Raw genomic sequence first — 25606 nt, 5'->3', positions numbered from 1 at the left:
CACTTTCCTTTCTTGCCTCTTGGCATCAGTTACAGCTCATTACCATACTGATCTCACCTTCCCTTGAAAGGTGACATTATAATGCGAAGAGTCTTTCCCCCATGAAAATGAATGATGGGCAACAAATAGATCAAAGGTGTCAGAATAAGTGGAGCTGAGATGACATTAAAGGAATACATTTGTGATAATGTTATCCTGGGAATGAAATAAAGTGAAGACGGTCAAGAGGGGAGGGGGCTGAAGAAAGCAGAGAAAGGATCAGGCAGTGATTTTTCTTCAAATTAAAGTGGTTAAAATGTAGAATGCTGACAATTAAATAAATGCATTTGAAATGCAAAGCTGGGGCAGGGCTATGCAAAAGCAGCATTCATAGGCCAATGCAACTTCTAAGGGAAATGTTATGTCAGTGCTGGCCACTCTGTTCAGCTTCACTGAAGCACTTATCATTGAATCTGCCTCTTAAACAAATGCTACCAGCCCTAAATTTTTCACTCATTTCTGATGAAGGGCTTTTGTTCGAAACGTCAATTTTCCTGCTCCTCGGATGCTGCCTGACCTGCTGCGCTTTCCCAGCACCTTGCTCTTGACTCTAATCTTCAGCATATGCAGCCCTCACTTTTGCCTAAATTTTTCACTGTCTAATCTAGTGATGACTTCATGAACACACCCACCAGAATCTGCAATGTCCAGGTGTAAGCTGGGGAAAAGATGAGTGAATGCACCTCCATGTGCACTTAGACACCTTGGACTATAGAAGCAGGAGTATAGATTAGATTAGATTACGTACATTGTGGAAACAGGCCCTTCGGCCCAACAAGTCCACACCAACCTTCCGAAGACCAACCCTCCCAGACCCATTCCCCTACATTTACCCCTTCTCCTAACACTATGGGCAATTTAGCATGGCCAATTCACCTAACCTGCACATTTTTGGACTGTGGGAGGAAACCAGAACACCTGGAGGAAACCCACGCAGACACAGCAAGAGTGTGCAAACTCCACACAGACAGTTGTTTGAGGTGGGAATTGAACCCGGGAATCTGGCCCTGTGAGGCAGCAGTGCTAACCACTGTGCCACTGTGCCACCCCGTGTGCTACCGTGCCGCCCTGTAGTTCATTCAGACCCACTTGCCCTCAAAGTAGCTGCAGGGGATTTGAGACAGTCACACAGCTCCATCTGGAATGTGCCTTTGCAAAAGACGTGTGGAGGAAGATGCATTGGTTTTTGACGAGGTTTGTCCTGAGCAGCTCTGTAATGCAGGGTTCTGTGCTCCATGGTCTGTTTGCTAGTAAGCACATCAAGACAAACAGTGAAAGACACTGTTTGGTTTGACTAAAATGTGTTGGTCTTCCAGAGCAAATGTGTTGACCTCGAACGAGTGTTACAGACTGGCACATTCCAAGATCCAGGACTACGTGCTGAGGGATATACCAAAGCTTGGGGCAGCTGTCACTAAGGCACCATGGGGAAAGACCACTGTCTGAGGTCTTCCTGGTGAAGTTAAGTGGGTATTTGTGCCTTCCTTGTGCCTCAAGTGCATGTAAATATACTCTTGTATGTGGAAGAGATACCTTTGGTTTGTTGGATAGAGTCACCCCATTCCCATGTTTGTTTCCTTGACATGCTACTGTACAGAATCAAACTACATTTGTGTCTATGTAGATGTGCAAAGATTTTTTTTATGAATAAAGTATATTTTTCAAATGAAACAAAATTAGCCCCACTAGTCTGTTTCCATCAATCAGTTTGTGGCTGTTTAGTACCTTAACGCCATTTACCTGGCCTAGAAAATCATGTCTCAGCCAGTAATACTCATAACTCCAAATTACAATGTTCTGTTGTATGCCCAGCTAAACCGAGTGTGTGCCTTACTATATGATAGGTTTGCTGACACCATTCTCTTTAAGTGTAGGGGTCTTCTGGGGCTGCTTGGACAATTGTGGGAGAAGAAAATCACTTACTAGTCTAACTAGAAGAAGTTATTGTATTCAACACCAAGTACTTTATTAAATGTTAACAGCTGGTTACAAGTGAAATTGCTACAAGAGAGACTGTGAGGAGTACCAGCTGTTTGGTCCATCAAGATCCTATTCTGCAATCATTACAAATCCAAATTACATCATCATAGTGGGTGGTGTTTATGGCACTATTTAATATTGACCTGTACAGGCCCATACAAATAGACTCCAGGTTCAAGTTCCATTTAAAGACTTGAGCACAACACCTAGGTGGATACTTTAGTACTGCACTGTGTCAATTTTGATCAGACACAAAAGCAAGGCCCCATTTGGTCTCTCAGGTGGCTGCAGAGGCAATATTTCAAACAACAGTGGGGAGTTTTTTTTTCCCCAGTTTCCCTCAGTCAACATTATAAGAACAGAAGGTGTGGTGCTATCATATTGCTGTTTGTGGGAGCTTGCTATGCCACTCCCTACATTATTATAGTGGATTTCCTGTGGGAAATGCCCCATTATAGGGATAGGGTATGGGTCTGAGTCTGGGAGGGATGCCCTTCCAAGGGTTTGTGTGGCCTGCTTACACACACTGTAAAGATTGTATGAACTAATACATTGTCACAGTGATGATGTTTTGCATGTCAAGCAATAACAAGCACCTTGTATTTACCTCACACCTTCAATATAATAAAACATCTTAATCCACTTCACAAGTGGTTTAATCAAACAAAACTTGACACTAAATCTTTTGTGGAGATATTTTAAGACAGGTAATCAAAAGCTTGGCCAACATCATGGATTTTATGGAGCAATGGGGGGAAGAGAAAGGAGAGGTAGAGTGGTGGAATTCCAGAACTCAGGGTGGAGCTAGCTGAATGCATGGCCATCAATAGTGAAGTGATTAAAAGTAGGAATGCTAAAGAGGACACAATTGAGGGGAAACAGAAATCTGACAGCTGTAAAACTAAAAAGGAAATAACAGCAATTTTGGAAATGATGTTTGTTATTATGATAGCATTTGAATGCAGTTTACATATTGCTGTCAAATTTTGACAGGGGCTCTTGGCTCCTGATCATTAAGTGCTAGAATATGGTATCACCGTCCCATCAAATATTCCTCTTTCCGTTCAAAATGGGCAATAAATATTAGAGAACTGAACCTTTATTTTCCCCACAAAGACAATGAAGCAGATTTTAGTCTTTGTCTGCTAAAACTGGTGAGTGAATTAGTTGAATGAAGGTCAGATGACATCTGCAGAGGTTGCATAACCTACCTGGTCAGATTATTGTGCAGGAGATGTAGATAGAAATTCACGCTAATCTGTTTAGACAGGTAAGTCACCAGTTTTGAAATTGGGACAGGTAGTGGCTGGGCAGCTGAAACTACACTGGAGATGTAACATGCTCTTCCAAGGATGTTTACCTTCACCTAATAACAATTATTATGAGTTATAGTGAGGATGATAGTGATGGTAGCGTGGATTAGCAAACTGTGCACTGTATAACTCACATATCCTTTTTCAGCAAGCTCCTCTCATGCTTTTAAACAACACCAGCAAGGTTGATTTGTAAATTTTGAGGAGAGCGACAAGCATCAAACTAAGACAATAATAAAAGGTGATCCTGTGGCCAAGGGAAAATAAATTTTGTGAGGTCACCTAATCATTAAATTACAATCATATACCTTAACTTGGTACCTTACTGAGTATGGTTTATTCCACAGGTTACAGGATTGATTTTAATAAACTGGTTAAGCTTTATGTGGAATATGGCTGATATAAAAAAAAACAAAAGAATTAAGTGACTTTTAAAGGAAAGTTTTTTTTGATTTGGATCAATGCACAGACTGTGAGTAAACATTCAGACTAAGATCGACCTTGCCAAAGCTCGTTTTAATGTGGCCCAGCTGGAAACCTGCATGCTTGAATAACAAGCTGAAGCAAAATGTATAGCGCATGAGCCAGATTTATAACCATTGCTGTCAAGTACCTTGTATTGTCCTTTCAGCATCTGTTCGTCCAGTGCTGCGGTCAGCTTCCATCTCTTGGGTCACCGAATCTAACAATGGGAAAGATCAGAATACTGAGTTCACTTCTTAAATTGAGTACTTGGACAATATATGTTCTCATAATTTATTTCACGTTGACACATGGAGCCAAGCAATTATTGTCATTATTTTATTTCTTGAAATCTCAGTGAATTATACTGCTTTGTTTCTCCTGCGATCGACCTTTTAATCAGCCTGTTCTGCAATCAGAATACAGAGTGACTAGAGCTTCTGTCAAAGTTTATTGTGCATTGATAAGTGACAAGAGCCCACGTCGTTTCATGAGATTCAATCACAGGTCATTTACATGCTCATACCGTTCAGGACCCGAAGATTGTCTGCAGAGGCAGCTTGTTTTAATGCCTGTTCTGCTTGTTCTCTTCGCTTGGTTTCGAATTCAAGCGCTTCCTGCAATTTCCTCTTTGCCTTCTTTTCTTTCTTTAGCCGCTTCTGAATTATTGCTAGAAGAGAGGCACAGTAATACACTGGTTTCAAATTTTTAATAAGAATACCATGTTGTTTACACCTCACATTGCTACTTCTGCCTTTCTCTCTCTCTCTCTCTCTCTCTCAGTCAGGAGCAAAAAACAAATGTTTTTGCCTTCTTCTCACTTACCTCTGTTTTTCTGCTCCACTGCTAACTGCTTCTCCAAGCTTTCCCTCATCTCCCGCTCCCTGAACAGCTCCATCTTCAACTCTGTCTTTTCATGTTGCACCTGCTTCTCCTGGGCCCTGGCATTATCTATGGCAACCTTCAGTAGTCCCTGTACACACCAAACAAATCACAGAACAACAAACACCATTAGCAAAGTATTAAAAATGTCCATGTTTAGGTTTAAAAATCTTAAATAGAAGGACTCAAAGAAAGTCTTTCTGCATTTGCAGCTTTTCCAAACAAGACAAATTGTTCCAGCAATGTTACTCATTTCTGATGGTCTGTTGGAAAATTGAAGAGCTGATGGGGAAATTGAATTGAATTCAACATTAACTTTTAAACTTGACTTTCAAAAACTGCAAATTATTTTGTAAAACTATCACACTTTTTAATCATAAAGTTTGGTCTGATTTTGAAATGTTAGACAACCTAACCTAAAGGGAACTTTAGGAAGCTGTTTTGTCTGTGATGTAATTCATGACTGGTAGCATGTTCACAGTAGCCCATTAGCCACTATTACAACTAATTCTAATTGGCAGCAAAAGTATCCAGCTTGTTATATATGAAATAAATTATCCCCATTTTCCTCCCCTTGTCTCCTCTCTATCTCTCTTGAAAATAGTAAATGATGAATGGTGTTGCTCCATGCCTTCCAGTATCTCACTTATTAACATGTCTTTTTTTTCCCTGTAAGGCCAAATAAGGAGTATCATTGAGTTAAATAACAAACGTCACTGACATCATGGCTGACCTCAGTTCTTCTCTCCTAATATCCAAAAAACATGTCTTAGCTTCGCAGATACTGATCAATGATAGTGGCTGAATTTCTCCATTTCTTTATTCAGAAGACGTTGAAGCTATTGTGTTTCCTCCCAAATCTACCCCCAAAAGGGAGCAAAATAAATTTATATGATGTGACTTGCTGCTGTATTGTCTATGACAACCTTCAGTTGTTCCTTTGCACAAAAAAGAACAAATCACATAACAACAAAACACCATGAGCAAAATAACTAAAATGTCCCTGCGTAGGTTTGAGATCATTAAATGGGTTTTTTTTATCTTTGTCTCGTGGTGTATCATGCATCAACAAAAAGTTATGCACTATGTTATAAGCTATCCTGATTTGAACACATATACATCAGCTGCCACAATGTCCTCAGCTGGATAGCTTGATAGCCAATCAACTGGGGGAGACGTCACAGGGCAGCAGTGGTTCAAAGAGAGCTACTTGGGACATCCAATTAATGATGGCCTTGACATCACCCCTACAACGGAGCTCAATTATTCTGCATTTGATTGAGTTTGTTTTATAACAATGCTCATTGTGTTTGATTGGTTAAACTTGATTGTGAACTTAGAGTGAACAAACAAATAAGATCTGGAATCTAGAGGTGCAACATGGAGTAGACATTTTAAAGCACGTTCATAAAACAGTTACAACATTCATTGAGGTATAAGTATAAAACATTGACATTCTTCAAAGTTTGACATACTCAACTTATGGGGAGATGCTCACAAAGCTGTGTCATGAGTGATATTTGTGATTTAAAGCCTGGGAACATTACATACACATTGTCTCCAATACACATTGGTGCAAGATGACAATAGCAAAGTACCAAACATACATATCAAAAACATTTAGTGCAATAATATACAGAGTGCTACTTTTCATCAATACTTTGAAGATTTATTTTAAAGTATCATATTTCAGGTTAATTATAACACCTTTTAAATATATTGTGTCAATAGGTGTCACTCATCATTTCCAGCAGGTGGCACTTGTATCCCAGCAAATTAATCTTGCATAAGACAAATAATAATACCTTTTCTCATACGTAAGGCAACTGTGAAAATATTTTACACAAACACTGACTAGCTTAAGTGATGGCAAGGTTAAAAATTGCTGGTTTCAGCAGTCATCCGATTGAAGAAATAAAATTAAATTCAAGCGAACAAAGTTTGCAATACAGGTGTTGTAAATATCAAAGTAATAATGGAGTGCAAAGAAGGTTAATAGGAGATTTAATAGAGGTATTAAAAACCTTGACAGATGTTGATAGAGTAGATAAAGGGAAACTATTCCCACCGGTTAGAGGGTTAGTGACCAAAGGACACAGATTTACAATAGCTGACAAAGAACAAACAGAGGAGATACCGGGGAGGGGGGGCGGGGGAACCATATTTTAAGATGGTTAGTTCTTATCAATTGGAATGCAGTGCTTGAAAGGGTAGTTGAATCAGATTCAGCAGAAACTTTCAATGGGAAATAGCTGTATCCTTGGAAAGGGAAATAGAAAAAAAGTAGCATGTGGTCTGCCCTTTTGGCAACACCAAAGTCAGCTCAGGGTTGTGCCAGGTCTATTGGCAGCAAAATAGACCCCCAAAGCAGGAGACAACATTTCCCTACTAGCGACCCTTTCTCAGCCTTACTACCCTCCCTTTTGAATTACCCCATATTGACTAAGGACCCTGAGGATGAACTGATAGTCTGCTTGAATGTTGTGGGCAAGGAAATCCCCTTTATGATTGATACCGGGGCCACAGCTTCAACACTTGAAACCTCCTGTGTGCGCTGGCACGGGTTTAGGCTCTCATGAACCTCCAGTGATATAACCGGGCAGGAGAGACCATATCCCCGAAGGAACCACTAACTGTTCAACTTGGCCCCCAGACCCGTACTGTCCAATTTCCTCAAACCAGTGAATTGGGGATCAATCTGGCAGGAGGCCTTGACGAGGACACCACCACTGGGGCAGCACAGTGGCTCAGTGGTTAGCACTGCTGCCTCACAGAACCAGGGACCCGGGTTCAATTCCAACCTCTGGTGACTGTCTGTGTGGAGTTTGCACATTCTCCCAGTGTCTGCGTGGGTTTCCTCCGGGTGCTCTGGTTTCCTCCCACAATCCAAAGATGTGCAGGTCAGATGGATTGGCCATGCTAAATTGTCCATAGTGTCAGGTGCATTAGTCAGAGGCAGTTGGGCCTGGGTGGGTTACTCTTCGGAGGATCGGTGTGGACTTGTTGGGCCAAAGTGCCTGTTTCTACACTGTAAGAATCTAATCTAATCTAATCAAATATGACTAACAGGAAAGTTCCAAGATCCAGCATAGGTGCAATGGGTCAAATAATATTCTATTAAAATATTCTTCTAAATGGATATAAAAAATATCAATATATCATGGAGGAGCTGATAATTAATTGCAGATAAACAGCTCAGCAATTGGCCTTATTTTGGAAATAATTGCATTACTCCTCTGACGATGCTGTTTTCATTTTGTGAAGAGGCCCATTTTGCTTTCCAGTTGACTGTGTGCCTATCATATTGATTGCTGACATCAGGTCTGTGAAAGGACCTGGATGATCACTGCACTTACCTGGATGTTCGTCAGAAGAGTTTCTATGGAGGAAAGTCCGTCAGGAAAGAGGAGAGGAGTTGGAAAACCTGGAGGTAGGTGCTGGCCAGCCAGGGAAAGCTTCTCAAAACACTCCCTTGTGGTTGGAGTAGAAATCAGGACTTCATCTGGAGTAGAAATCAGCACAACAGAAATAGTAAACATTTGTCTGCTTTGTTAACTTGCAACCATTTCCAAAGCAATCATGCTGTTTAGTTTTGACAGATTTGTTTTGTTTTGTTGATCATCGTGTGGAAGGTATTGACACTTTGTTTGGCTTCATGCCACTGAATGGGATTGGAGTAAATTGAAATCCTGCTTTAATTCTGAGTATACAATGAAATGTTGATGTCTTTTGCATGTGGGTTGCTGTGGAGTGAAAAAATAAAAAAATCTATATATTCAGTCTCATTTACCTGCCACTCAAGTTGTGTTGACTAGTTATTTTTGATAAAAATCAGAGAAAAGCACATACTGTCTTCATATTACATATGCTGTAATAAACTTAAATGACAATATTGTACAATTAAGCCCATTTAAGTTTTTGGGCCAATTCCACAGTTCTACCTCCAGTTCAAGAATCAAAATACACATGCACAAACCTTATTTGCAAGAAAGTGGATTCCCAAGCCTGGAATTATTGTTGTTAATGCTACTGTATGAAACTTAGCAATATCACTTCAAGCAATTTTCAGCTTTGAAAGGGGTATCTATTGCCCCAGAATCCAGTAGTCACTAACTAAACACAACAAAAGCAGTAGAAACGAAATAGCTAAATGGCACCTCTCTGAGATTAAAGAATTTTACATCAATCAATAAGAAAGCAATATAAGACAACTGATATTGGACTGCCAATACTAGGATGCAAGAATCAAATCAAATGACTTTTACTTAAAGAAAAATTCCAAAACCTTTTAGTTAAAGGAGACTCTTAAGAGGTAGGTGGAGAGATTGTTCGATAGCTCAAGTGATAAATGTATGTGCAAGATCAAGATCAATTAGTTAACGTCAATCAAGCTGTCATTAAAGCATCATTGGATTTGTACTACTTGTTTTTGGCTGAAGCTTCAGATCCAATATTACAACCAGAACACCATAATTAATTTGATGGTAAAACTAATAAAATTCTGTCCTAATTGTAAAACCATACTTCTCTGCACATTAAAATTGTGACATGCATTAACGCAACATTTCAAGAAAAATTCGTGACTATTAACTGCCTTCTGAAATGGTGAAGCAACCATTCAGTTGAACCAAACCTATACAGGAAACAAAACGTTGTGTGTGTACCTACACCATGTGGACTGCAATAGTTCAAGAAGATAGTTTATCAGCATCTTCTCAAGGGTTGGTCAGAATGGACAATAAATGCTGGTCTTGCCAGCAATGCTCACATCTGAAGAAAGGATGAGCAAAGTGCAAATGATCAGAAGGAACATAAAAAGCAGGTGGTCTGGACTCAGCAAATGTAACTTTTGTTCTGGATTTCTACATTTTATAAACATATCCTGTGTTTGGCCTAAAGTTCAGACTGAGACCATTGCAATTCTTCCAAAGAACATTTTATTTTCAATACTGATGATTTCTATGAAGTATATGTGAAAAAAAAACAAAAGGAGCACCTGAGTTACAAATGTTTTCATGATAAAACAAATTGCACTCACTTCAGAAAGGATTATGTTATTCTGCCTCCCAGCTTCTGAAGAGGTGTACCCCAAAATGTCCATCGGCTAGTGATTTCAAAGCTAAAGTCAGGACCACACACACCAGGAACAATCCCTGCTGGCCACTGTAATGTTACTGTGGGGAGATCAAGGTTCTAGCCATGGCCCTGTCACCCACAACCTTTATGACTCAGTGATGGCTTTACACTGACTGGATTAGTCCAATACGTTTTATGTAAGATCAAGAAATGATGTACATGTGGCCTGGTTCTGATTTTAACCACACTCCTAGTGTGTGTATGACCCCTATCATTGTTACTATTCCAAACAAAGCTGCATCAGAACAAAAGCAGACTAATCAGAGTCATGTGTCCTTTTAAAATCTTTTCTTCACTTTGTAAATAGCTATGGAATTCAGCAAACTGCAGTCATTATTATAGAAACATCTTATCAACTCCAATGTAAGCATAATTTATGGCATATTTGTTGGATCTTATTGCTGATTTCTCATTTCTTAAATACTTTAAGTTTTTATTGTAAAAGTTATAATTTGTTTCAGTTTAAAATTGAAAGGCAAACCATGTGAACTTTTCATGTCTTTCCCTTCAAAAGAGATGGAAATTAACTGAGCGCACAGATGGAGGAATAAGTGCTGTATTCATCTATAATGAATGGCATAAATAAGGTACATACCAGCTCAAAGCAAAATTATACTTAGGTACAAAATTGACAATATATTATTAATAATTCTTATGTAAAATAATTAATGAAACAAGTTCTTTTGTCCATCTTTCACGCATTATTGTAAAGTGTTCTTGTATACCATATGTTAAATGCAATGCAAAAATGTCAGTACTATAAATGATTGATGTTACCCTTTAACAGACTTCAGCTCACTTTGATTATTCATCTTTTATGTGGGCGTTGCACTTTTGGAAAAGAGCGATGAAAAGCAGAGCTCACCTACTTTAATCTGAACCATCAGGCTAAATTTTCTTTATTAATTTTTACTGTTTCTATTATTTATACATTTTCTGCGGATTCTGTTCAAGTGCAGATGTGTTTGCTGCATCCAGCTCAAAGGCTACTCCACCTAGCCCATATGGTGAGCTCAGCTTGGTCCAAGATATGCCCCACTCTCTTCCACCCACTCCATATGGTAAACTGAGACTGGCCAGGGTCCTGCTTCCACTACCAGGGCCATATGGCACAGCCAGCTCAGCAAGTACTCATTTACCTTGTATTAATATTTTATCCTCTCCACTCAGTATCCCACAAGCTCTGGCACTGGAGTCCAAGTCTAAAACAGTAAGGATTTACTCTCAACTCCCAGATGCATTAGACAAAATGTGGTGCTGCTTTCTTTCTGCTCAAGGTCATCTCATTATATTCTTTTGTACACTATTGCCTTTTATTTCACATTTTATTATAAGATCGTACAGAGTTTGAAAATATCAACACCTCTTGCGATGATTTGTTCTTTCTGCAACTGCAATTATTAAACTAAGTACAGAATTAATAGAAACAGCCTGATTTCTGATATTCTACATTGGACAGGAACAGTATATGTGTTGGTTCCTGTCAAGAACTGCTCAATATTGTGAGGGGAAACTAGCATTCTAAATCAATTTAGTTTTCTAGGAAAGATATTCTAATTAATACATGCATGATGTTTACATTTCTTCAGTGCTGTCTCAGGTTAGGAGATATGCCTAACTTCATACAAATAATTTGCTTTTAGGTTACAGTAATTTAACCTCAACACAATGGTTTGAATTAGCCTTGAATTAGAACAAGCAAAACACGCACAATAAATGCTGAATGGCCAGATAAAGAATCTCTGTTAATTTCCTTTTTAAGCAACACGTTAAAATAAAATTTCCACTGCACAGAGGTTAAGCTGTGACACAAAAGGATACAAGCAACACATTTTAAATCATGAATGTGTCAAAGGAGTTCAGAATTAAAAATTAAGATTAGGACAGGCCAAAACTCAGAGGTTAAATATCCCCCCAAAAATCTATTCCTTTGGTAACATTAAGTAATGACATCATATCCCATCTATCAATTTTCACAGTTGTACATCTGCCATCTGTTCCATCTGCAATAAAACTGCTTATACACACATATACAACTGTCCACAAGGTAACAGTCTACACAAAGCCAACAGATTCTTAAGTTACATTCAAAAGCCTGCAACATTAGGATCCCACTTGCACTGCAAACTAAATTACATAGAAGAAAATGCTGCAGCTCTCGATTTGCAGATGCCTGCCAAACAGTGGCAACAGCTGGTGCCATGTTAATTAGTTTATACTATTTATTCCATGTATTTCTACAGCAGATTGAGTGAAAACATTGGAGATAATCCCAGCATCTGCACATAGACTGCAGCATTTAGTTACCAGTCCCGGAATTAACTAATATAAGATTTTAAAGGTGGCTGTGCATCCTTTTAAGAGCCGGAAGCATGAATGTGCCATTGAAGAAATGAAAACACTGTCAGGACTCCCTTATTTATTTATATACCCATGTATTTTTTTTTAAATAGAGCCACCATTATTTGTAATTTGCAAAATAATTAACTTGATTTTTTTCACATATTTTTGATAATTCAATCATATTCAACAATCGCAGCCTGTCGCTATGAAGTTTGGTTAGCATTGATAACTGAAGGCTCTGCCTCGAGCTTACTGATGCTGCATTTCACGTTGGTACTTTTTGTGGATGTTCACTTCCTCACTTGCGTTAGAGTTTCAGGATAGCAGTCTCGAGATGCTTGCACAGTACCACTATATTGTAGGTCATGCAAGTGACATCACATCACTGTGAAATTACTGATTAGCCTGTCAGTCTTGGGCATGTAGATAGGTACTCTATTTACCTGACAATTGTTTTAAAAAAACAGATTCACTTGTTGTACATCCATTTGTGCAGAATAATGAGGGCTTTGATTGTAATTATTTTTCCATTCTCATTCATCTTATCACCATAGACAGTGCTGAATACTAAACAGGACTCATTTACGTGGTGAGACTTTGTGTGTTTGTGTATGCGTGTGTGCACGCGTGCGTGTGGTGTATACAGCTTTCATAGTTAGTGAACAAGGAATGTTAGCTTGTTTAAAGATTCAGTATGGAAGTTCTTCAATAGAAATCAATAAAGTGGAACATTTTCACTGCCAAAATGCATGTGAATAATGATATGTGCTCTAAGCAGTGAACTCCTTTCCACCTCTCGATCTTTGCACATTCTCCACCAAGGCTGAGTTATTTAATAAGTGGACAGTTTAAAACAGACAAGCAATGGTTTACTATTTAAAACCTTGGTTAAAATGAAACTGAGCTCTCTTGAATTGACAGTTATTCCATTGTTTGCCAGTGCCAACTTCTCTCTTACAATTTGAAGTTAGCGATTAATTATACAAACAGTTCAATCTTCTGGGAAAGTTAATTATTAAAGTCAAGCAGCTGCCATCAAAATAAAAGTTGTCCTTCTGTTCCAGCTGAAGTGAGCATATTTGTTCCCCTCATTGCTTTAAGAACAGAAGATTCTATGCTGGCAATTCAGAGAGTTGTATGCATGTTTATTTGACCATCAGTTTGCAATCATTGAACGGCACTTAATTATAGCAACAGATGCTTGAGTATAGGAACCAGAAAAATCAAACGCCTCATTTCCAGGTTATTTTTTTTTCCATCACTTCTGCCAACAACAGATGTGACAACCCTCCGGGTACTCTGCAGTAAATACTTATCAAATCCTAACAGGTCACCTGTGTCACAAACAACATCACAGTCACAACTCTTTCACCTGATAATAGGCAACAAAAAAAACCATGGAGATCTGTAAATAAAATGCACTCAGAATGAAATAGCATAATGTGAAATTGCTTTCGTGGTGGCTACAAGAGAGGCCTCTGACAGTTCTTGGCATTGATAAATAACCTTCTGATTAATTGTCTCCACTCCCATTGTGAGGTTTGCTGTGTAAAGAACCAGTCAAAGAAAGGATGACTCAATGTTTGTAACTTTGGCAAATGATAATGAGAAATCTGTCACTGCTAACACTAGTAAACCATGATGGGGCACTGAAAACACTCATGTCTCAATATTGTAGTGAGGTACCTTTGAATTGGAAGGATCAATGTGTGATGTGTCACAATTCTCATAAAGCTGTGTCGCCTCAGTTTGTGCACTTCTGGATTGGTAGTGGACACAATTAGCCGTGAGTTACTTTTTGAGCTATTTTCAGCAGATCACTTTCAGTTTATAGACTATGCTGTCCTTTCTCTCAGAACGTTTGCTCCAGAAGGTCATTTCTTAAAATTATCATGGTGGCAAAAACTGCTCCTCATCTGAAATGAAACTGTAGCAGCCACTTTCTGTCATCCACACTAAAATGGACTGCAATGTGGCACATACAGAATGTAAGTCTGTGTCCTCTATATCCAAAAAAAACAGGATTAACTTTATGTAGCTTCCACCTTACATATGGCAAGAAAGATGTTTGGTTCTTTATTGGTACAAACATATATGTACTTTTTAATTTGAAGTATTTGTGAAACTAGTTTTATATGGCATGATAGTGCCAAGGCATAACAATTCTCATACAATTCTCACCTTGACAGAGAAAGTGAAATATGAATTTTAGCACTGTTTCGTCTGACCTTCTAATATCTACAGTTTCACAAAGTGAATTAAACTTTTTACAGCTTCATTTCTATGGTACAGTTGGGCAACTGCAGAAATTGTGGCTGTTCAATATATTTTTCAATGTGCACTCTGTGTAACCATCCATTTCAAATTGCGGCGAAAACAATTAAGTCAGCTTCTCTAATTGATATAATCAGAATTTACAAGACAGATGAATATGCCTCCAATGTCAATAAAATCTTTCTCTGTGATTTCTGCCAATGCTTGTGGACATATAAAGGTTACAAAGTCATAGAATATTAAATGTTTACATTCCAGGAAGCCATTCAGCCCTTACTGTCTTTGTCAGCCCTCTGGTGCATGAACAATTTGGTTATTTCCAGTTCCCTGGTCTTTGCCTGTGGATCTGTAAATTATTTTTCATCAGGTGGTTATCTAATTCCCATTAAAAGCCACAACTGAATATACTACCACCACACACTCAAGCAGTACACTCCAGACTCAAACAAAATGTTACAAAAAAATGTTTAATGTCAATACTGGTCTTTTTTAGTCAATCATATCTCTATATATCAAGTTTTCTGTAAATAGAAATAGTTTAACTTTGTTCAGCTTTCTCATGATTTTGAGCACTTGTATGTGATATTCAGCAAATGCAAACATACAAGTTCATAGAATCCCTACAGTGAGGAAGCAGACCATTTGGCCCATTCAGTCCACAGGAACCCTCTAATTTACACATCCCTGGACATTATGTACAATTTAGCATGGCCAATCCACCTAATCTGCACCTAAAGGAAACCCAAGCAGCAGGTACAAACTCCACACATCCGAGATTGAAATCAAGCCTAGGTCCTTGGTGCTGTAAGGCAGCAGTGCTAACCACTGAGCCACCGTGCCCCTCTGTTAAAAGTTAAAAATTAAAAGAAGTAGTCCATTTGTTCCCTCACTCTTCCCTAGAACACTTTGACACCAAGACCAGCTATGTAAGAATCCAACACATTGACTACAGTTCAGCCTTCAACACTATTATCCCTCGAGACTGATTACGAAACTTAGTGATCACAGACTAAGCCCCACTCTCTGCAACTGGATCCTCAGTTTCCTGACCCATAGGCCATCATCAATGGAGACTGGGAACAATATTTCATTGTCACTAACACTCATCACTGAAGCGCCCCAGGGGTGCATACTCAGCCCCCTACTGTACTCACTGTATACCCATGACTGCGCCTCCAAATACCAGATTAATGCCATTTACAAGTTCGCTGATGACACTACCATAGTCAGTTGAATCACAGATGGCAATGAAACAGACTACAGATGGAAGGTCGAAGACCTGGAAAAATGGTGCACTGAGAACAAACTAGCTTTTGATGCTGGTAAAACGAGGAACTCATTATTGACATTCAGCAGGATGTAACTCATGCCCTCTTGCACATTAACAGCACAGAGGTGGAACGAGTGGAGAGTGTCAAACTCCTGGGAGTGGTCATCAACAGCAAGCTTTCTTGGACTTTTCATGTGGACACACTGGTTACAAAAGCCCAACAACGTCTCTTCTTCCTCAGGCAGCTGAGGAAATTTGGCATGATGGTGAATACCCTTGCCAACTTTCATAGGTTCAGCATTGAGAGCAATCTGTCTGGATGTATCACTACCTGGTATGGCAACTGTACCATTCAAGATCGGAGACGGTTACAGAGAGTGGTGAACTTGGCCCAGACAATCATAAAGGCCAACCTTCCATCTGTAGAATCCATCTACCAGGCCCACTGTCAAAGATTCATCCAAACCTGGCAATGTTTTTCTACAACCTCTACCATCGGGGGGAAGGTAGCGAAGCCTGAACACACGCACCACCCAGTTTCGTGACAGTTTCGACCCTACTGTTGTTAGAATACTGAATGAACTCACAAACTCTTAGCAGTTGCCTGTATTTGTGTTTTTGTTTTTGCCACTGTTTACCTATTACTTACTTTCTATGCTACTTAACTCTGTGATCTGCCTGTATTGCTCGCAAGACAAAGCTTTTCACTGTGCCTCGGTACACGTGACAATAAATTCAATTCAGTTCAAGCCTGTTAACCATTCAACACAATAACAGCTGCTCTGTTTGTGTTTTGAATTCCACACTTGTATCTACTCTCGGTAACCTTTGATTTACTTGTCTAATAAAGATCAATATACCTCCACATTAAAAATATCCAATTATTCTATCTCTATAGTCTTCTGAGGCAGAGTTTCAAAGTCACACAACCCTCAGAGAAAGGAATTGTCTTCATCTCTGACCTAAAAGAGTAGTTAGTTATTAAAATGGTGATCCCTAGTTCTGGACTCATCCACGAAAGGAAACATCCTTTCCAAAACCACCTTGTCAAGACCACTTAGGTCTTTGTACATGTCAGTCAAGTCACCTTCACTCTACTAAATCCCAGTGGAAACAAGTCTGTCTGATCTATCCTCATAAGACAACTTGCTCATTGCAAGTTTCAATCTCATAAAATTCCTTTACAGTGCCTCCTGCATCTGTGGACAGAGAAACAGAGTTAATGTTTCGAGTCTGATCGGACTCTTCTTCAGAAGAAGACTTGAGACATTAACTCTGTTTCTCTCTCCATAGATGCTGCTAGATCTGCTGAGTTTCTCTATCATACTCACGGTCTTGATCCTTACAGTTAAGTTCAATTCCTCATGTAATAAAGTATAGCATCCCACAAGCCTTGAACTGTGTCTGCACACTAATGTTATGTGACACAAGCATCAGAACATGTGTTCCTCCTCTTAGATATACCACATCGTTTCACATTTGATCCTTACTCAGACTACTTAGTTTAAACCCTCTCTATTTATCTGGTTTGCATGAATCAGTACTGGGATTGTGGGAACTGTACCCTTGAAATGGTCTACACCTGAACTGCATCAGGATCAACAGCCCACAAACAAGAACCCACCTCTCCCACATCAGTCTCTGAGGCACGTATTCATCTCTCTAATTTGATGTACCCTATGCAAGTGTGCACAGAGCTCAGAGAACCAGTCCTGAGATTATAATTTTTGAGATTCTGTTTTATGATTTAGTACTTAGCTACTCCTCCTCTCTAAGTAGAACCTCTTTGCTAGTTTCAACTATGTTATTGGCATCTACATGGACCACGAGCATTGAATCCTCCCCTTCCCACTGCAAGTTCCTTTCCACCTTTGAGCAGGTATCCTGCACCCTGCACTGGACGAGCAAAATTACCATCTGGACTCTCACTCTTCATTGCAAAGCTTTGATTTGATTTATTATTGTCATATGTACTGAGAAACAGTGAAAAGTGTTGTGTTTGTGCTCTACAGACAGATCGTACCATGCAAAATGCATCAAGTAGTGGAACAGAGTGCAGAACAGTATTACAGCCACAGGGAAGGTGTAGGTTTCTCACTGCACAGATCTGCTGAGTCTCTCCAGCACTTTCAATCTTTACTTTCATATTCATTTCTTCTTGTTATAAAGAATAGATTCTATTAGCCTTCATAAATACTTGATGTATCTGTGTACTAACATTTTGTTACTCATGCACAGAACACCCTAGCTCCTTTTGCACCTCATAATTCTGCAGTTGTTTGCCAGTTAAATAATACCCTGTATTTTTATTTTTCCTTTCAAAGCAACCTCCTTCATATTTTTGCCCACTCACTCAATGTACCTATATCAGTCTGCATCCTCTTTATGTTTTCTTCACATCATATTTCGGTCCCATTTTTCTATCTAGCAGCCCTCTGAAATTTAGCTATCGTGCTTTTGTTGCCCTCACCTATGCCATCGACATAAATTGTAAAAAGCTGCCATCCCAACAAGACCTCAGCATGACACCACTCACTACATCCAGAAAAGACCCATACATGCAATGTCTGACCTTTGCCAACCTCCCAATACTTCCCTGGTGATTACAATTTCAACAAGTTCTTCTTTGCCTTCCACCTCCTGATTTATAACTCTGACTGGGACCTTTTTTTTGTATCCTCTACCATAAAGACAGAAGGACACCTTTTCCTTATCACGCATTATTACCATTTTATTTCCATTCTTTAAAGGACCAACATTCACTTTACACTCTTCTTTTTCAGCTATTTGTTAAAAAAAAACTCTTGCTACTTGTTTTAAAATTTCTAACTAGGTTCCTCTCATACTCTAATTTCTTTTTCCCAATTGACCTTTTAGTCATTCTCTGACCAATCATATGACCTGCCATTTATATCTGACCAATTATCTGCTTTTCCGTTACCTTCTTTAGTGGATGACATCCCTACCCTCCCCTTCACTGTTTTGATCACACAGCATTGCCCTTTGATGGGAAGGGCACTGCTTGTCACTGGCCACTAGGGTGTTTTCCTATCTTCCTGGTGGTGGAAATTGAATAAAGATTCGTGCACTTTGTGTCTTTCACTGTGTCTCACACTGCACACAAACACCATGGGCGCTGGGGAAAAAATAAACACTACCGCAGTTAGGCGGTAGTCTGGGGGTTTAAAAAAAAACAAAATTTTAAAAAAAGGTGAGTTTTTCCACCAATATCCTGGAGTCGTGACTGGCCACTTGAGTGTTTCCTTCCTTTTGGAGATTGGATCAGTTTGTGACTGTGACTCTGTGTGTGTGTGTGTGTATGTGCAAGGACAAAAAAAAGAAATTTAGTGGATGACATGTTGGATTATCTCCTTGAATTTTTTTCATTATTGTAGAAATATACTTATTGTGTATTCTTAATAACACCCATAAAGGTCTACACCTGCTTCTCCATTGATCTAACTTCTCAGAGTATCCTTCTGCTAGCATAGCCTTCCTATCCATATAGTAGCTCTTATCTGAGTTTAAAATGCTGGTCTTAGGCTGACACTTCTCCCTTTTAAATTGGATGTTTGCATTGTGGTCACTCCCACCTCAGCCCACAATTTTCTTCAACAAGCTTTCACGTTCATTTCTCTCCTTTTAATCAAAGTGAAGGTATTTCAGTCCCAACAACTGCTATCTTTCAAAAATATGAGCTCGAAAAAATGAACAGAATAAATGAGTGTTGAATAGATTGAATTTTATTCTGAGGCAGAAGGTTAGCAAACAGAAACATAACATTCAACATGAAAAGAACATACAGACAAAAGTGATGGGGAAAAAAATCCAGTATTGAAACACTGGTTGAAAAGTGCCAATGGATCCAACACAAAATATGCGGAGGCTGATATATTTGCACGTGGAAAGCAAAACCTTTTGGTAGGGAAGGGACCATCTTAGTTGCCTCTAAAAAGAGAGATGTTATTTTTCTGCTCAGTACGTTTAGAGATTAAATGACTAGCTGCGCCAGCACATTTGCAGGGCTTGAGAAGGTGAGGGGATAATCGGCAAAATGCAGTGGTCCATGTTTCTTAAATGCTATAGAAAACATTACTGTGCCATAGCAGAAAATTAGCAACGTGACTTTAAAAGCTGACATTTAGCATGACTTTTTAGAAAGTGACACTCTCATATTTTCTTGGAGGATATCATTAAATTCCAACCGCCCTATGGCAGTGCCTTTCCATTAATAACCAATTCACGGTGTCACTTTGGTGCTACTTTGAAATAATGAGGCCTTTCCTTCTCTTTAATAAATTTAAACATATTCTCAAGGCCACAAAAGATAGAAAATCACAGATGGGCTGCAAAAAAAACATGTTTCATAAATCCTTGACTGCCCGACATCAGTCGGAGCCAAACAAAGTAAGACTCGTAAAATATTAAACAATCCCAGCTGTACCAGTGTGCTGTCATTAAGAGGGGAAAAAAAACCTATTTACTGCCTTTGACGTTGTCTATGGAAAGTTTCAGTCTAATCAACTCAAAGATGTTCCCCCACCACACACCCTCCCTGATCCCTGCATGTCATAGGATCAGGTTGTGAACAATAGTCCATCCGATTGAGAGTTGTTTTTGTCGCTAGATCTACCAAAGCGCTGCCAATTGAAACAAAAAAAACATGGGCCCGTCAATAAATCACTGATTTAAATTTACATCATTAAGTGCAATGAACATTGGTAATGATATTGATCTACACAAGAGGCCTCTCTCTGCAGGCAATCATCCGTCGTGTGTGCTATAATCACTGTTCCTCACAAAACAGGCATGTTGTTGGAAGGATTGATCTGTGAAAAGGCAGGGAGGGACAAACGTTTCTCTTCACGCCAAGGATTATTTTTGTTGCAGTAAACAGCAAAATTGCTGGTTATTGTTTTTGTCTTGTACCTCACAGGTAACTGTCAAAGCTTGGCTTTACGTATTTAGCTTCAGCTCAGGAAGATCTTTTTGCTGATAAAAGTGAGACAATTTTCGATGGTAACGTTTCCTCATCTTTTGCACTAAACCTTAGCGTCAAGCACTTGCAACTGAGGGCAGGACAAATCAAATGTGGACCACGGTGTACCTACGAGAATCTTCCAACAGATTTTCTTTTTGGGTAGAACGGTAACTCGTCACTTTTATAGGTAACTGGACCATCCAACACTCTGGAGTGTATACTCAGTGTCCAGTATTGTATTACATAGCAACATAGTCAAATTTAATAATAGAACTGAATTACATCTTGCCTTAGGCTTTATATGCACTTCTCCAATTTTTAAGAGGGAAAATGTGAATAGTGAGACAAGGCACAATAAAGACCATTCAACTGCTTTATTTAACAGTCAGCAAAGAAATGTAGAGTAAAATATTCAATCAAATGTCACCTTAATTGAAACAACTGCAAAACCCTCCCAAACAGGAAAATACTTAAAAGCTATACCATCCGATTAATGGATGCACTTAGCTTTTCCTGATTGGTATTCTGATTCTCATGAGCTCTGGGCTTGAAAATAAGTGGGTTTTACCCTAAAGTCTAGTTAGCTTTAAATATAGATCTAGTTGGTTCAATATCTGTCTTTCTCTTCAACAACTGAAAGGACTGTCCTTCTATCATTAATAAACTAGACAATAAATCTGACTTCCAGCTGAGGAGTGTGGACATCTAGACACAACCTTGTGCAAATCTCAATGTGGGCACCGACCACTTCACTTTAATGTGAATTTTGTCAAATGCTTTTCATTTTCTCAATTTAAAGTAAAATGTAAGCTGTAATGTTTTACAAATAGGTTAATCTAACTTTAACAATCACTTTTAATGCATGTGGCCTATTTTAAACCTATGTGCATTTAATTTGAAACACAACACTTCAACATGTTAATAAATAGAATCAAAGGACTTAAGAGTAGGCCATGCAGCCCTTCAAGCTTGCAACACCATTCAGTAAGACTATAGCTGATTAGGTTGTGGTCTCAACCAATACTCTCTTTAACTTTCCTTTTGGTGCACATACCCCCAAGATCTACATGCAGCAGTGATGTTCAAAAGTGGCAGAAGTGTGAGGCACAGTGACTCGATGGTTAGCACTGCTGCCTCACAGCACCAGGGACTTGGGTTCAATTCTAACTTTGGGTGACTGTCTGTGTGGAGTTTGTACATTTTCCCTGTGTCTGTGTGGATTTCCTCCGGGTTCTTCAGTTTCCTCTCACAACCCGAAGATGTGCAGGTTAGGTAGATTAGCCATGCTAAATTGCCCACAACGTTTTGGGGTGTGCAGGCCAGTTGGATTATTCAGTGGAAACACAGGGTCACAGGACAGGGTATGGGGGTACATCTGGGTGAGATGCTCTACAGAGGGTCAATGTGGACTCAATGGGCTGAATGGCCTGCTTCCACACTATAGGAATTTATGATCTATGATTCTAATGTGTCAGTACACCTATCAGCATGCACGGAATCTTGGAGACACCTTGGAGCAGCTATGAGGCTGTGCAGCTAAAAGGGAATGTTCATTTCAATTTACTTTTCTGTTGGCCACCGCAATCCTGCATTCTGTTGTTAATGAAAATTGAACTCAGCTTTGAATGAGTTCTATGTTCCAGCCTGCACTGAGCCATGCATAGAGAATCGCAACAAAGTGAGCTAAACAAAATATTTCTTCATCTCTAACTTAAGGAAGGCCTCTTATTTTTAAGCTAGTTCTACTTTTCCTAGCAATGGAAAATCACCTGCTGGCATCTACACTATCAACGTGTTTCAAATTCCTTTGGAATAAAATGCAACCCAAAATACCAAAACAAGCCAGTCCTAAAATGTTGTTCAACTATTTCAGAGGAACACTTGCCAATGAACCTGTACATAGCTCCTGGATTCCTGTCATCTTTGCAGCATTTTTGTTTTTGTTTGTGATTGATCATTTCATGAAAAGCTGCGGCCAAGTCTGTACAATGGAATTACATCCGAGAACTGGACTGAAATTACCCAACTCAAATTCGCTTTCATATAAGATACAACACGGAAAAATATCTTCCAGCCTCTTGGGTCACTATTCAGCTTCCTCAAGAGTGAAATCATCCATTCCAATCAGACTAGCTCATTTTAAATGAAAACACACAGCACAGGACTGAAGACCACAGCCTCACCATATTCTACAAAGAAGCCTCTCTTGCTCTTCTTCTATTCTAAATTTCCTAGGTTTAAATTTTATAGTATCTTGATCTAGAACCTTAACTTTTGGTAACAACCTGATTCTATTTACCCTGTGCATCCTTTCATGATTTTAAGTAACTCTATCATATTTCTTCATCATCATCTCCTGAAGGAGAACAAGAGAGAAAATCAACCTCATTGATCTTGACTCTGGGTGCTGAAGTGTTAAAAACTCCCATAAATCCTTGATATGCACCATGGAGAAAGTGAATTAGAAAGAAACTGAAGGAGAGAGAAAATGTACAAAGTCTCTCCAACAGAAACAAACATGTGAACCATCGGGTGGAAAATGTTATTACAAAATCATTCTAAACAATAATAGAAATATAGTATTGATTCTGGAGAAGTTTTCATTAACATGACTGGGTTTGTTTGTTGAAGTACTGGAATTATATTAATAATTTTCTTCGCCCTGTACTTTGTAATGTGTTGCTTAGTGAACATATATGCCTATGTGATGTCAAGCTTAGTGTTTTTCGCCCTTTGCTCCCTGTACCATATACAGCCTATGAAGCATAAGTGTATAAAAGGGATGAAAGAAAAACAATTTATAAAATGCTACTCTGCCCCTTCAAAACCTACTTTTTAAGGATTTAAACTGAATTATTTTGATAGAGGTTTATGAAATGACATCTTTGTTGAAGGAACTCAATGGTAGCTGTTAATGAGCAGCAACATTAATTTCTGTCTTCAACCATTTCACATTTGAAGTGGCTAACAGCCAATCTAACATTGGCCTTATTTGAAAGCCTTGGTTGTAATGAGTGAGATGAAAGCTCATTCCAGCTTTCCTTTTTACTACATTGTAATTTCTCAAGGTTTAATTTTACCTCCTTAACAGCCCAAAGTAAATGTATAATTTGGCAGCCAATGTCTGTTAAAATATTACAGGAGTCATTGAAAATAAGGAGCACTTTTTGCTCCAAAGTCAGCTGCAATTATATCCATGCTGACCATTAAGGAAAATCTAATTTTTATTAATTAAGTTTAGCATGTCCATGTGTGCATGCTAAACAGCAGAACCGTAAATATACTGTGACTGGTACTAACCACTTAACTGAACCAGATTTGATGTATAACTTGTATTGAGTCATATTTGCCCATCACCCCAGGACTCTCTGATCTATATTTGTTCTCCATTAAGTAGCACTTTGATTTTGTGATTCTCACCCTTGTTTCCTAATCTCTCCGCTGCCTTGCGTTACCTAATTCTGTGATCTCCTCTGGCCCACAGCTTTCCAACATCCCTGCTCTCAACTGATTCTGGCCTTTTGCACATCACTAAACATAGTTTCTCCATCATTGGTAGTGGGCCTCCAGCTGACTAGGCCCTAAATTCTGGAGTTTCTGTCCTGACATTCTGTGCCTCCCTACCTTCCTTTGAAGATTGGCTCTTTGGTAAAGTTTTTGTTTGAATGGTCTAGTGTTTTCTTGTGTGTCAAAGTTTGCTTTATGACAGGTCTCTGATGAAGAGTAATCTGGACTCAAAACACTATCTTGCTCACACTCCAAAGATGCTGCCTGACCTGCTGTGATTTCCAGCATTTTTTGTTTTCAGTTTGCTTTGTGACATTTCTGTGAAACACATTGAGATAATTTGTTATGTTGGAAATGCAATATAAATGTAAGTATTGTTGTAAGGGTGAGAGCAGGATCAGGTGGAGTATAAACACTGGCATGGACTTACTGTGTAGGCACTTTTCTACAGAAGTTACCATGGACACCACAAGTAAATCTGACAAATCCACCAAGAACATTATATTCTGGGGAAATTAAGAGGAAGGTTGACTAGTAGATTTAACGTGTTATGGATCTAGCATGTGAACTTTATTCCATTTTAGACTTGATTATCACCAACACAATGCAAGGGGGGTTAGTTTTTAAATCCCTGTCTCTGAGTATTGAACAGATGTGGTCAGTGGATATATTATTTGCAGAGGATCATGCAGTGCTCCAGGCACACTTAACATTACCCCACCCCAACCACTGCAATGGTCTTAACTCTCTTCATAAAAGGCAGGACGGACCATCCCCCATCTTTCATTAGAAAGTCTCAGCACAATCACGTAATTTACATTGCAATGTCCTTTAATCCTCAACTTTGGAAGTCTACAAAAGGCTGTCCTCTAATTCAGACTTTTCTGACCAACCAAAGTACAATGTAACTTTTCTGTGGAATCTTTGTGGTTCAGGAAGGTCAGGAGGTTGTCTCCCTGAGCATCAGAAGTGGACCTTAACCCTTTCCAAGCCTGGCTCCATGTATCCTTCCTAACTAGGCAAAAGTGAGGACTGCAGATACTGGAGATGAGAGTCAAGATTAGAGTGGTGCTGGAAATGCACAGCAGGTCAGGCAGCATCCGAGGAGCAGGAAAATCAATCTTCCTGCTCCTTGGATGCTGCCAGACCTGCTGTGCATTTCCAGCACCATTCTAATCCTGTATCCTTCCTAGTTGCCAAATCTTCTCCTCAATGCTCCGTTCATACCTTTACTGTTCCCATCAGTGACCCCCTGCTGACGTATCTTTTTCTTTCCCAACTGTAAGACTGATGTCACTCCTGTAACTTTCCACTCTATTTAACAGAGGTACAGGAGTGAAATGGTCTAGGACTTTTCCAGAGCTCTACTGATGCATTCTCCTTCTGCTTCTTGCATCAACATGTGTCAAATGTATCAAC

General features: G+C 39.2%; 1 protein-coding gene across 5 annotated transcripts in view; it reads right to left on the bottom strand.

Moving 5' to 3' along the window:
* Window positions 1–25606, bottom strand: part of LOC140481571 (dachshund homolog 1-like) — a 593017-nt gene that overhangs the window by 31061 nt on the left and 536350 nt on the right. For all 5 annotated transcript variants that reach the window (XM_072577986.1, XM_072577988.1, XM_072577987.1 and 2 more), the window contains 4 exons: window positions 8033–8178; window positions 4620–4767; window positions 4321–4464; window positions 3946–4014 (listed from right to left, as the gene is read on the bottom strand). In XM_072577986.1, coding sequence (XP_072434087.1) covers window positions 3946–4014; window positions 4321–4464; window positions 4620–4767; window positions 8033–8178 — 507 coding nt within the window. The remainder of the gene's footprint in view (window positions 1–3945; window positions 4015–4320; window positions 4465–4619; window positions 4768–8032; window positions 8179–25606) is intronic.

The sequence above is a fragment of the Chiloscyllium punctatum genome, chromosome 9 (genome assembly GCF_047496795.1).
Source record: "Chiloscyllium punctatum isolate Juve2018m chromosome 9, sChiPun1.3, whole genome shotgun sequence".
Classification (NCBI taxonomy): domain Eukaryota; kingdom Metazoa; phylum Chordata; class Chondrichthyes; order Orectolobiformes; family Hemiscylliidae; genus Chiloscyllium; species Chiloscyllium punctatum.
The sequence above is the reverse complement of the archived record's forward strand: the minus strand, read 5'-3'. Positions and strand labels throughout refer to the sequence as shown.